This window comes from Staurois parvus, unplaced genomic scaffold (assembly GCF_062004578.1).
Source record: "Staurois parvus isolate SC_StPar_1 unplaced genomic scaffold, SC_StPar_1.0 ptg000149l, whole genome shotgun sequence".
In the NCBI taxonomy this organism is placed as follows: Eukaryota; Metazoa; Chordata; class Amphibia; order Anura; family Ranidae; genus Staurois; species Staurois parvus.
The window spans coordinates 6,352,762-6,366,208 of NW_028317945.1; the positions used below are offsets into that span (position 1 = coordinate 6,352,762).

Genomic DNA, 13,447 nt, shown 5'->3' on the forward strand with positions numbered 1-13,447 from the left:
TAGGCACATTTTTTTTTTCTTCCATAAAAAATGTATTGAATAGAGAAAGATAGGGTCATAGACAGAAACTTATGTTACATCTGATCAATATATTGCTAGGAGCATCTAGCATATACAAAGAGAGTGTGTCAAAAGTAAAGCACAACATGTAGCACAAACACACGTAAACTGGTGGGGCGAACCCCGTAGAAAAACTTGGAAAAATAAGAGGAAGATGTAAGTCCAGAAGGGAAAGGAAGAGGAAAGGGCACTTGATACATTACACGCAAAACCGCAGCATTAGTAAGATCAAGCCTGATCTCTGCTAGAACTAGCCAGGTCCTCTTTTTCCTGTGAGTCGCACTAGGTACCTGTAAATTTAGTGGCCAAACAACAGGTACACTAGTGAAGAGGCCTACAGGATTATGAGCATGTGGGATGAGAGCAAAGGCGGAAGCTGACAGATTCTGCCTCAGAATACGAACCTGTGGAGAGCATTGGCACCCCGACAGATAGCTCAGACGTTGGAGTAGTGGTCCCTGCTATGGTCAGGCATACCCGACCCCGTGCCAAGCTTGCTGAGGTGTCAGAAATGCATAATGATTCTCATATACCGCAGAGTGCCAGTACTAGTGCCACACTACCTTTTGATCAAAGAATAAATGCTGAGCGCAAGACAAAAAAAGGAAAAAATAAAGCAGCTAGCACAACGTTGCAAACACTCTGTCTCCTCCAAAACAAAACACTGTAATATCGATGTGCAGCGTTAATAAAAATCTGTGTTATAATCAATGATGACCAGTGTGATCATAAAAGAGAAAGGAAACATCATAAAAACGAAATAAAGAATAGTGAATACCTCAATGAAGAAACAAAATAGACAGTATAACAAATGAAAATAAATAAGTCGTCTAAATATCATAATAGTCCCAAAAATAGTGATGTGATCAAATAACAAAATGTAGTGACTTCTGTGACTTCCGCACTGTACCTCCACCATAATGCACTCACCAGAAGTAAGTAGCAAGCAAGCAAGCCCAGAGCAGAATGCCACTAAGGGGTGTTCCTGCTTGTTTCTCCTGCCGGTGACCTGGTTGAAGGTGGGATATCTCCAGAAGCCAGTGATGCACCAAATGAACAATCAAAAGTAGAGTAGCCAAGTCTCCATCTCCAGCCCACGGTGAACCAAGGAAAGGGATTCCTCCTAGAGGGCAAGCTCATAGACCGAGCCCAGAGACAGTATCATATAGTGTAGTATGTTAGATAGCAACCACATGGAGCATAAAATCAATGGATAAAAAGCACTTACAAAGATGGCCACCAGACCATCACGTGGACACGGCGGCGTGACGTCAGCACGTTGGCTCCTCCTTGACGCGTTTTGTGCGCACACACATTCTCAAAGGGATCCACACTAACTTTTGGTGAACTGGTGAGCACCAGCGGCCTAGTACATCCTGGTATTTTACATACTAGCACTGCAGTATCACTTGGTAACGTCCCATAAGTGTAGTACAAGCTGGTGCGGTGGTTAGCACAAGTAGCGTCCTCCAAGAATTTAAACACAAGCCTAAACATTTAGCCCATAGTGTCCTTCTGGATGTGCTTGCAAATCCTGATTGGCAGCCCACAAATTCAGTAGCACCCGTACTTCCCCAATTCACTGTTCAACCCCAAATTCAGGTGGAAACAGCAAATATAACTACTCGCTTTGATTTTTTGGAATTGTTTTTCATGGAAGATCTGTATGGATTGTAGACCAAAGCAATTTATACGCACAACAATTTATTGCTGCCAACCCAAATTCAAACCTTGCCATACCATTTGCATGGAAACCTATCATGGTTTCCTAGTTTAAAATTTTTTGGGGCCTAACCCTAAACGTGGGCATTACTAAAGAGAATGAGTTGCAGTCATGTTGGTCCACAGACCCAATACATCATATGCCCGTGTTCTCTGCTGCCATGGCCAGGCATAGATATGATAATATAATGCGATTTATGCATTTTAATGACAATACACTATCGTCTTCGGGGTGAGCCTGAATATGATATTCAGCCCCTTGTAAATCACCTTAACCAGAAATTTCCAGATGTGTATATGCCCCATCAAAACATCTGCGTTGATGAGTCCCTCACTAAGTTTTCTGGCCGTGTTGCATTCAAACAGTTTCTTCTAGGCAAGCCTGCCAGATATGGGGTCAACATGTAAAAGGTCTGTGAGAGGGCAAAAAAGAAAAAATACATTTTCGTTTTCTTTCATCATTTTCCAGAAACTTGTGTCAACAAATGAGATCTGAAAAATACTCACCATGCCCCTTAGAAAATACCTGGAAGTGTCTACTTTCCAAAAAGGGGTCATTTGGGGTGGGTGTACTATTCTGGCATTTCAGGGCCTCCAAAACTGTGATAGGTAGTCAGGAAGTGTAATGAGGAAATAAAGCCTTTTAAAAGCCTGAGGGTGCTTATTGGATTTTGGGGTCCTGTATGTGGTTAGACTGCCAAAAAGATTCTCACATGTGGTATCTCCATACTCGGGAAAAGTAGCAGAATATATTTTGGTAATTAATTCCATATACCAATGCAATATATAAACAATCGTAATAATGATAAAAACAAAGGTTTTTGTCATGTTCCAAAAACTTGTGGTAAAAAATTAAATATTCCATTGACTCAGCATGCCTCTCATCTGGCATATCAGAGCCTCTGAAACTGTTTATAGGTAGTGAGAAAGTGAAACGAAGAAATTACACACCTTAAGGCTTTCAAAGGGGTCATTGGATTTCAGGCTACTGTATGCGGCTAGGCTCCCAAAAAGTCTCACACATGTGGTATCCCTATACTTGGGAGAAGTAGCAGAATATATTTTGGGGTGTAATTCCATATATACCCATGGCATGTGTGAGCAAAATATAATTTAATCGACAACTTTGTGTACAAAAAAATTATATTTTTTTTGTCATTTTCCAAAAACTTGTGGAAAAAAAATTAAATCTTCCATGGACTCAATAGTCCTCTCAGCAAATAGCTTAGGGGGTTTACTTTTTGAAAAGGGGTAATTTGAGGGTTGTTTGCCTATTTGAGGTACTAAAATGCCAAGGTAGTACAGTCAAAATGTAAAAACTGCATACTTTTCAGTATCTATACCATAGTTTGCAGATGCTATAACTTTCACACAAAGCAATCAATATAGACGTATTAGGATTTTGTTAACCAAAGACATGTAGCAGAATACATTTTGGCCTAATTTTATGATGTAAATTTATGACAAAAGTAGAAAATTTCGTCTTTTTTTTCCCAAAATTTTCTATCACACAAATATTAAATTTGCATTTATATTGCAAAAAATAAAAACCCAATGGTGATCAAATACCACCAAAATAAAGCTCTATTTGTGTGAAAAAAAAATATTATAAATTTTGTTTAGGTACCATAATGCATGACCGCGCAGTTACCAGCTAAAGAAGCACAGTGCTGAAAAGCAAAAAATGCCCTTGTCAGGAAAGGGGGTAAAATCTTTCCGGAGGTCAAGTGGTTAACAAAGAAGAACATATTTGAAATTCAAAAATGCCTCCCTCATTACATAGTGGATAAGTGGATGTACACAAAGGGACAGGAAGTATGTTGTTTGTAGGCTCACTAGATGAAAATAAAGGGAAAAAGTCTAAAAAAAAGCAAACTAATACAGCCACCACATCTAAGGACTGGTAAATTGCAATATTTTACATTTTTCTTTTTTAAGTTTAGATAAAATGTAAGTGTCACTTACCACAGTCAGCATTCTGTGTTGGCTTATATTGCAATACAGTTGCCTGTATAATGAAGTCTTTATCCTTATGTATGGCAATTTTGATGGCTTTCTCTGCTTCTATATTGAGTTTGACCACTGTTTGGTTTCTCTTTCACTCAGGATGCCTTTGCCAAAGGTGAAGTGTTTTTGGGAAACAGTGAGAATGGATACCAAGTAAAGCCAGAAACAATTTCAGGTACACAAGGCAACCTGTGGAATTATGGTATATCCATTAGTACCCCTGAGCGTACTTACCTATTTACATGTGAGAGTGAGACAGACCGAGAAAACTGGCTCAGTGCATTCAAGAAAGTGATCAGCCTTCCTATGAATATTCGAGACTATGCAGGTAACATTTCTACTTTTTTAAAAATATGTTTTATTCCTTGTGAAGCAGAGCTTTTTAAATTGTATCTAGTTTAAAATGTCTAGTCGTTATTGATCAAAAAAACAGTGTGAAGGATCCTGGCCAGTAGGGGTATTCTGTGCTGTCTTTGAGACCTCGGGGCCTAAAAAAAACAAAAACTAAGGGATAAAGGAAGGAAAAGAAAGATAGAGGTAATAGAAGTGGAATGTAAGGCAGGGTCATGTGCTTACATCCAACCGTATTCAATTTTTTCTGTGTTAAAGTCATGACAGTTGTTCTGTCTCTCCAATCTAAGCATTGAAAGTGTGATCTCTGTAACTTACAGTTGTGATGAGATAGCGATAACTTCAATCTTAGTTGAATAACACAGGCAGTGACTCGATCTAGATGACACCTTGTAGATCTTGTGAAGTTTATTCCATAAACTGAGAGAATCTTGCAACAATGAACATCTGATAGGTCAAAAGATCACAATGTGATCTGCTTCATGACATTAGGCTTGAAGCTGAAATTCCTTACTGGGAAAAAGGGTGGGCTGTCTATACAGCATGAACTAAATCAAAGGGAAGGGAGGAGCAGAGACAAAATACAAAGAACACTTAAAGGCATGACAGTCATGTGAAACATGACAACAGTTATGGGACAAATGGGCACAGTTTTATCCAAACAGGTGTATCATTAAGTGACCTCGTCTTGAGGTGACATTATTATTGCGGCCTAGACCTCCAATTCTGACTTTGCCTGGAGGCTTTTACTTCGCAGTAGCAAAGCTTGTCTGTGAGAGGCTGCAAATGCCACCCAAAGCAGAGGCTGGGTGCACTGCACACAGCTTGTCTAGAAAATAAATAAATGGCCACATCAACAGTGCTGCTGTGCTAATATGAAAAATATAGGATGATTATATTGATTCTTCTAATTAAGGTCTGATATTCTAGTTGTGGGGATTGATGCAATTCCAGTGATTAAACAGATTAAATCCACAGCAGAAAGAATAATTAACGAGCGCTTGGAGATGGATAGCAAGCAGCTGGCATGAAAGGCACAAACCTCAAACCTTCACACTATAATAACAACACATGCAGCGCTACAAATGGTTAATATAAAGTAACATATAAGGTAATAAGTGATGGGCTACTGGTGCTTAGTGGTGATTGATAAGTGTCCTCATAACATGATACAATAGTCCCAATAAGCCGTGCAAAAGTGGTTGACTCCGTGCTGAAAACTGTCTAATATTATGCACTCACCAGAAAGCGCATAATATGCGCATTTGAGTTGTCAGACCACTCCTGGTCCTAGAAAGCTGAACCTGTGTGGATCATCTGGCAAGCTGTCACTCTGATGGGGATAACCTTTTCCTTGGCCAGCAGGGGCATTGCAGACATCCAGAGACCCTTAATAGCACTGATCCAGGTTCCTCACCCAGGGGGCACTCATATGAGGTATCCACCTTAAGAGAGGGGGGGCTTGACCAAAAAGCCCACCCCAAAAAACACTGATAGTGTAGTACGTTTCAAAAAAATCCTTTATTGCAGAGTAAAAGACAGGTCACTCACAGGGTTTCCCAGAGTCAAAGATGGCCGCCGGCCTCCACGAGGTACGGAACGGCGTGACGTCACCGGCTAGGCTCCACACTGACGCGTTTCGTGCGGACGTGCGCAACATCGCCAAAATCCGCACGTTCCTAACCCCAGAAACCACTAAACAGCTCATCCACTCCCTCATCATATCACAACTCGACTACTGCAACTCCCTCCTCACTGGCCTGCCTCGCCGCTGGCTATCCCCGCTTCAGTCGATCCTGAATACGGCTGCCAGACTCATTCACCTTTCCAACCTCTCCACTTCCGCCACCCCCCTCTGCCAATCCCTCCACTGGCTTCCGATTGCGCAATGGATCAAATTTAAAATCCTAACACTGACGTACAAAGCTGTCCACCATACTGCCCCGAACTACATCACTGACCTAATATCCAAGTACCGCCCAGCACGCACACTCCGCTCCTCACAAGACCTCCTTCTCTCCAGTTCCCTGGTCTCCTCCTCCCATGCCCGCCTCCAGGACTTCTCCAGGGTGTCACCCATCCTCTGGAACTCCCTTCCCCAACCCATCAGATTATCACCTACTCTCCTCTCCTTTAGGCGCACCCTGAAAACCCATCTCTTCAGGGAAGCCTACCTCACCCCCTGCTAACTTGCTGACCTCCTCCACTCTTCCTACCACTCCATCCCGCACAGCTATCTCCTCCTGTACCACTATCCCATCCCTTCTAGATTGTAAGCTTGAAAGAGCAGGGCCCTCGATCCCCTCATGTTTTGCATTGTATTGGTATTGTTCTGTCACATGTTCTGTCCCCCTTTGTAATGTACAGCGCTGAGCGAACTATTGGCGCTTTATAAATACTGTATAATAATAATAATATGGTGGTGATCAGGGTGCTGTTATGGCATATGGCAGTGATCAGTACACTGGTAAGGGGTGTGGCAGTGATCAGGATGCTGGTATGGCCATGACCAGGACATTGGTATGGTGTATGGCGGGGTTTTTGTGACCACTGGGACAAGTGACAGGTGCTGGCTGCATTTTTTATTAGGACTACACTAGGGCAGTGATCAGGGACACTGGGGTGCTGGCCCTGCAGTGAGTGTACATACAGCCTGACAGGCTGCTGTACACTCACAGGCTAAAGCATTGATTCTCTCTGCCCTAACAGTGAGAGCAGAGAGAACCGAAACTTTCAGTTTCTATTGTTTGCTATGTGATTGCTGTGATTGGACACAGCAATCACATGGTAAAACACCATGTTATCACCCAGACACAACGGTAACATGATCTGCTCTGTGAGCCACACAGGAGCTACTGATGTTGGCATACATACAGGTATGTTATCCTGCATTGGCACTGCTTTCCAACAGACAGAAAGACGTTAAAAAAGGTGGAAAGGGTTGGTGTAGTGCTCCCAGCCATTTTGCACAGTTGTACAAACACCTCTCCTGTACTAAATTTGTTTACTGTCAGATCAAGTCACACAGGTAGAGTCTGCCTCATTTTCAGGTTGGAATATGTCCAGCATCATCTCACTCTTTCCTCAACAGCCTCTTCTTTCAATCATGGAGGCTTAGCATTACATGTGGGCGTTACATGGGGCAGTCTGCATGCAAATGCATTCTGCCCAGGAATGCACACTCATCTAGACTGACATTCACCCATCAAGACCTTTTGATATTGATATAGCTCCTTTCAAGAGCCAGTCCCTTGCTTGCATCAGGGCTGAGGGCTCTTGAGAGGAGTACTGAGGCAGGGAGCTGTGATGTTTTATTAGGAAGCTACATACAGAACCCTGTTATCCCCTCCCACCAGCCATAATCTCCCTTCATTGCATAGAGAAGAACAAAGACCCAGTAATGATGTCACTAAAAAAAATAAAAGTTAAAATAAGTTATCTAAGTAAAACCGGTTTTATGTAATACCATTTTTTTTTTTTGTAACATGTTAATGGGGGCAGGGGCAGGACAAGGCAACACATAAGCATAAAAAGCTTCAGCTTTAAATAGCCTACACTTCAATAAAGGCATCTACTTTTCAAAAATCATAATTGCTGTTCTTTTACCACAACAGCGTAATTATTCATTGTTATATATTGCTGCTAATTCTATTTTTTTCTCTTTCTAGTCCAAGCAAAGTTCAAGCATCATACATAGCATGTTCCTGATCAAGATCCTCCAACTTTTCATATTCTCCTTGACAGCTATCAGGACATCTCATTTCTGGACTTTAATATACATTTCTTCCTTTTATCAAATGTCATGCACCAGCATATGTAATTATGCCTTTGTTTTTATGGCAGTGCATCATCTATGTGCCACATAATAAACATACAGTTCAAGTATGACTAAAGGCAAAACAATTTTTAGATTTGGATAGATTGGGTTATAACCACTTTAAGATGTTGTATTCCTGTCGGTGATGTTGTGAGGGAGATTTACTCTCACTAATTGATCTAAACTCCAGTGACACTGAGAATAAAAATGAGGGTAACTCCATAATTTTTAGTTGCCACTAAGACGGGAATAGTGGAAAAATCATTCAGTGAGGACTCTTGTTCTCATGACAGTTGTCCAAAAGGGCATATCCCTCACATTGGATAGATATCCTCTTACTTCCTGTTGAGTCTACAGGACAGGAATAGAAGGGAAATCTACCTAATGATACACAGATGGCAAAAAAAAAAAGACAACAGTTTTAGTTGATCCGAAATGAAAAAAAAAAAGTTTGTGCTTTAAATATACTTTAAATGTTTTAAGGAGAATGACAATTTGATATATATATTTGAATTAAACCCCATTTAAATGTAGCAAACTGTAAAGCATAATCTCTATCAATCTTAAAAATAAAAATATTGTATTGCTTTTTGCAATAGGCTAGAGATAGTTAAGTCATAACATGAGAAAGTGTAATGAAAAGAGTGTGGGGAGACTGTTAGCAGACCATGAATGTAACAGTTCTGTCTCAGTCTGCACACTTCTTTGTGAATGGGGCTTGTCGCTGTTTGCTCAGCATATCTGAAGCTAAGGTGAGGAATGAGCATAGAGCAAGCAAAGAGAATACTGCAACACAGGCAAAATATATCCTCATTTTTCCAGTGTTAAAGCTAACCAGGATTAAGACTCTTTTGCTAGCTTACTATTATAACAATTAATCATACTGAAGAAACGCTCACACCCTTATTGAAAAGTCGCAGCTCGAAGATGTGGAATGTTTACTACACACAGGAACTTCTTTGGACACCATGACTGAAGCCAGGCAGTGGCACAGGAGATCTGGGATGCCGATTGTAGATTGAATTATTTTTTTCATTGCCACCAGGAATATATGAAGAATTTGTTATATTACTGATCATGACACATACCCATCATGCTTGTGCAGTAGGCAGCAGTAAAGGAAATGGAAGGTCATTATGAGGCAAACGTGTCTATGGAAACTCCAGGTATTTTTGGTGGAGAAGTTCTGGTGACATCCAGCTTGAGCGCTGTACTTGGTATTATGTTTGTCTTAGGCTCTTCTGGAAACATTTATGTACTTGTGATTACTGCCTTGTCACCCAGGCCAGCAGGTTCCCTGTGTATCAATGTCATAAATCTTGCTTTGGCTGATCTACTTTACCTTTTAACTATTCCTTTTGTTCTAAGTACCTACCTGGCCCAAAACTGGTACTTTGGGGATATAGGATGCAGAGTTCTTTTAAGCATGGACCTATTAACCATGCATGCTAGCATCTACACCCTCACTGCGATGAGTCTACAGAGATATCAGGTAATTGTGCGACCTTTTAAGGCACATATTACCCAGTGCCACCAAAAGGTAACAAGTCTGGCAATCTGGCTTACATCATTTTTTCTCACTTTACCAATGATATGTATGATACGGCTACAGGACAGCCATTATGGATCTGGCAAGAAGATTTGCTTTCCCACGTGGACACAAGATTCATTCAGAAATTACTTAACGGTTCTTTTCTGCACCAGCATACTAGGTCCTGGCTTCATCTTAATATATATCTATAGTTGCCTAGCAAGGGCATATTGGATGTCTGACCTAGAAGTCCATCAATCAAGGCGAAAACAAAAGCATTGTGTTGGGCTGCGTATATTCACAATTATCATTGTATATTGGGCTTGTTTTGTACCTTTCTGGGCATGGCAGCTAGCCAAATGTTATCAGAAGGAACTTTCAGCACTTGGTCCTTCAGCTGAGATTTATCTAAACATTGGAGTTACCTGCTTAACATATGCTAATAGCTGTGTAAATCCTTTACTATATACTATACTAACTCGTAACTACTGGGAATATTTAGCTGGCCGGAGCCGGAAATCCAGTGGGAAAGGGATGCAGAAGAAAAATCTGGAGATGTGATTGACATTGATGGATTGTTACTTTCACAGGTGCATTGGATGTATTTTAAATCATCAAATATAAAAAATCATAAGAGTAAATTAATGAGTACAGTTAAAGCTTCTGGGTCTTGTAATTGCACAAAATCTTCAGATGAGCCTTTTGTTGACAGATATGTAATTTATATTCTGTTGAATTGGATGTGTTAGACATTAGGTGATGGCAGTACTAAGGTCTCCTTCACATGGGCTTTGAGATTTGGCAAAATTACAAACAAGGGTTAAGTTACAGCATTAACCCATGTTTCAACACAGCCTATCTGTTAGGCTGCATTATTAAATGGTGCTCAATCACCACAATTTCCATTTTGTTTTGTTTTTTCACAGGAGGAAGTGAACGCTGTAATTTAGCAGTATTTAACCCAGAAGCAAACATTTTGTTATATTGCAGTTTACCGATTTCTAGATTTGACGGCTTCATTTGCTTTCCTTTTTAGGCTTTCTTTTATTTTCACCTGGTGATCTAGCCTTAAGTCTGTTATTTTTCAACAGAACAAGTGGTCCTGCAGATGCAGCAGTTAGGGGGTTTAGACAAACCATTAAACACTGACAGGGGTGCTTACAATTGTCAGCTTTTATTCATTCATGTTAAACCTTTATCCCAAAAGGAGCAAAACTGTTGCTGGAGTTTGGCTTCAAAAGTGTATCTAAATCTGCCAGTACATTTAACTCTCCCTTCCCCCCAGATTAACAATGCTGCTGTCCCAAGGTGTCTCTGTACTCCTTTATCCAGGGTTTAGGTAACCTAAGGGTCGATTCACACTATAGAAATGCATTCTGAATGCATTTCCACGTGCACTTTTTTGACATGTCCCAGTGCGTTTTTTATGCATTCCAGTTAATTTTGTCCCTCTTTTTCTTCAATTTAAATAGGGACATGTGCATACCGATGCATTTTTGGTGCATTGCAGTGTATTTTTGATGCATTTTATCACATTACAGTACAGTTCTGTGCAGAAAAGGGGCAGCATGTTCTACTTTTTTTTTCTGCAATCAGAACGCACTGGAACTGGAAGCACTGATGTGAAAAAGCAACTGATAGTGTGAACTGGCCCTAATATAGGAGGTGTGTTACTGGCTGGATCATCAAGTGAAAACAAAGGGTAAAAAGTCTTAAAAAAACAAATGCATCCACCACGTCTATTGATTGGCAAGCTGCAATATGTTACATTTTTGGTTTTGGATTTAATACTACTTTGTATTTTAGGCCAAAATAAACTCTAACCTATTAAGTAAATTGTGATTTAATGCTTCTTGACTCGGCCATTCGTGAAAGTGGAAGCATACAGTGGTAAGAAATAATGTTACTTACAGTATTAGTAAACAGAGCTAGGAGCAAAATAATTTTTGCATAATTTGTCATTTCATTGCTGGTGTTCATTTTTTACTTCAGTAATAAAACAACTAAATAAAGTTAAATGATTAGCTTTGCAATCTGATTTAGGTGTAACAGTTATTACATAGTGTGAGGGCTTACCTAACCTGTCCATTTAACTTTATATTTATTCAGGCAAGCCACACTACTTAAAGGGGGCTATGCACTCATGGAGGGTAGACCTTTTCTGAATAGACATCTTCAACATGCTGTAAATTTTAAATATTTATTTATAAAATAGGTAGTTTTAGGTGGCAAATTATTCTGGCGCAAGGACAGCTTTCAGTGCCATTAGTTTGGTGGTAGGGCATGGTTAAAGGTACACTCCATTCAAAACTGAAAATTAAGTATTGAGATGGAAGAATTGATTGAAGAAGAGATTAAAAGAAAATTGCTCAATTCCCCCATTAACACAGTCAGTGTTGATGGAGGAATGTCTACTGCAGTGCTATTTTCTGCTGGTGGGAGAGCCTTCCTGGCTGGCAGATCACAATGATTACTTCTAGTGGCTATAGCCACTGGCAGTAATCGCATGTAAAAAAAAAAAAATCAGGCTGGCTGTACTCAAGTCAATTGATGGGTGGACTTGGGTACAATCAGCCTGCCCATACGTGGACTGAAATTTGGACAGTTCAGCAAGGATCATGTATGGCTGGCTTAATAGCATGGCCCAGTGATTGTGCATAATTGTACTTTTACTTTCAGTGCAAGTTTAGGTGCCTGGTTTACCAAATGGTGACATTTCATGGAGTGAAAAGAGAAGAGTGCAGTAACCCATAGCAACCACAGTTCAATTAATTGAAAACCTCAGTACAAGATAGTGTTTAATTTATTTGTAAAAGTATTGCACTTTACTCCTTGCACTATTTTACTTAATAAGCCTGAAAGTTTGGGATAGAAAATATTGAATTTAACAAGAATTTCACAGATTCTTCCCAAATGCCAAACGCCCAAGCTAACATATGAGGAAGGCAGTGTATTTGACAGTGCAGTGTAAGCTGACAAGATATAAGAAGATTTCAGAACACAAACTTTCATTAAAGGCATACTGCTGTAACACAACATATCTAAGCTAGCCATTATATACCAGAATCATTATATACATCAAAATTATTTTAACAGAAGGATACTGTGACAAACTAGGAGCACAGAGACAGAGCAAATGGAAGTCAATCACAAGGAACCTGATGTGTGGGTGTTTATTGGGAGGCTCGGGGGCACAAGAAGGGCGCGAGTAGGAAACAACACAGAAATAGTCCACAGGTCAGCAATGTATCACAGCACTGATAAAGTGTCTACGGAATGGCAATAGGGCACAGCAACAAGAAAACAGTCCATAGGGTGACCAGAAGGCCCAGGAAGAGGCCCAGAAAGGGAGAACGATCCTTAGGACAGCAATATGGGACAACAAGGGGGAAATAATTCACAGGGCAGCCAGAAGGTACAGCAGGGGTTGAATGATTCTCAGGATGGAAATATGGGATAGCAAAGGGAAAATAGTCCACAGGGCAAACACAAGGCATGGCAAAGGTTGAATCTGGCACACAGGGCAGGATTCTGGGGCAGAGTGGAGTTTGGCATGGCCGAGGTTAAGTCCTTAGCACAGAGAGCAGGGCTTCGGGCAGAGCAGTACTTGGCACAGCAGGAGTTAAATCCAGCACACAGGGGCCAAGCAGACAGCACAGAAGAGTAGGACTTTGATACAGTTGGGTTAAGTCCTTACCAGCCAGCAAAAGAGAGCATCCCGGCAGAGAGGGCTAGAGGCCACTAGCAGAAGCAGAGTAGGCAGGGGTTAAGTCCACAGGCTTATGGAAAGGGGGCTGTGGGGGTCTGGCCTCAGCACAGAACCTCAAACAGCAGCAGCAGCAGACAAAGGAGCAGAGTGAGCAGGGGGAGGAAATATGGTACAGCAACAGGTAACAGTCCATGGGGCAATAGTAGGCACTGTGTTGGGGCAGGGATCTTCCAGGCTGTAGCAGGGAATA

General features: G+C 40.9%; 2 protein-coding genes across 2 annotated transcripts in view; both read left to right on the top strand.

Annotated features, from left to right (window-relative positions):
• LOC149464678 (arf-GAP with dual PH domain-containing protein 1-like) overlaps positions 1-8,033 on the top strand; it is a 48,836-nt gene extending 40,803 nt beyond the window's left edge. The window contains exons 10-11 of the mRNA XM_089674281.1: positions 3,889-4,117; positions 7,809-8,033. Of these exons, the coding sequence (XP_089530407.1) occupies positions 3,889-4,117; positions 7,809-7,837 (258 nt within the window). The 3' untranslated portion in view covers positions 7,838-8,033. The remainder of the gene's footprint in view (positions 1-3,888; positions 4,118-7,808) is intronic.
• A 148-nt stretch (positions 8,034-8,181) lies between these two features.
• LOC149464679 (urotensin-2 receptor-like) lies at positions 8,182-11,521 on the top strand. The gene has a single exon (XM_089674282.1). It carries the CDS (start codon positions 9,081-9,083, stop codon positions 10,047-10,049), a length of 969 nt encoding a protein of 322 aa, XP_089530408.1. The 5' UTR covers positions 8,182-9,080; the 3' UTR covers positions 10,050-11,521.
• Positions 11,522-13,447: the final 1,926 nt, after the last annotated feature.

Excerpts from the sequence above, each read along its gene's own strand:
- LOC149464679 (XM_089674282.1), top strand. The coding sequence starts at position 9,081 with ATGGAAGGTCATTATGAGGCAAACGTGTCTATGGAAACTCCAGGTATT.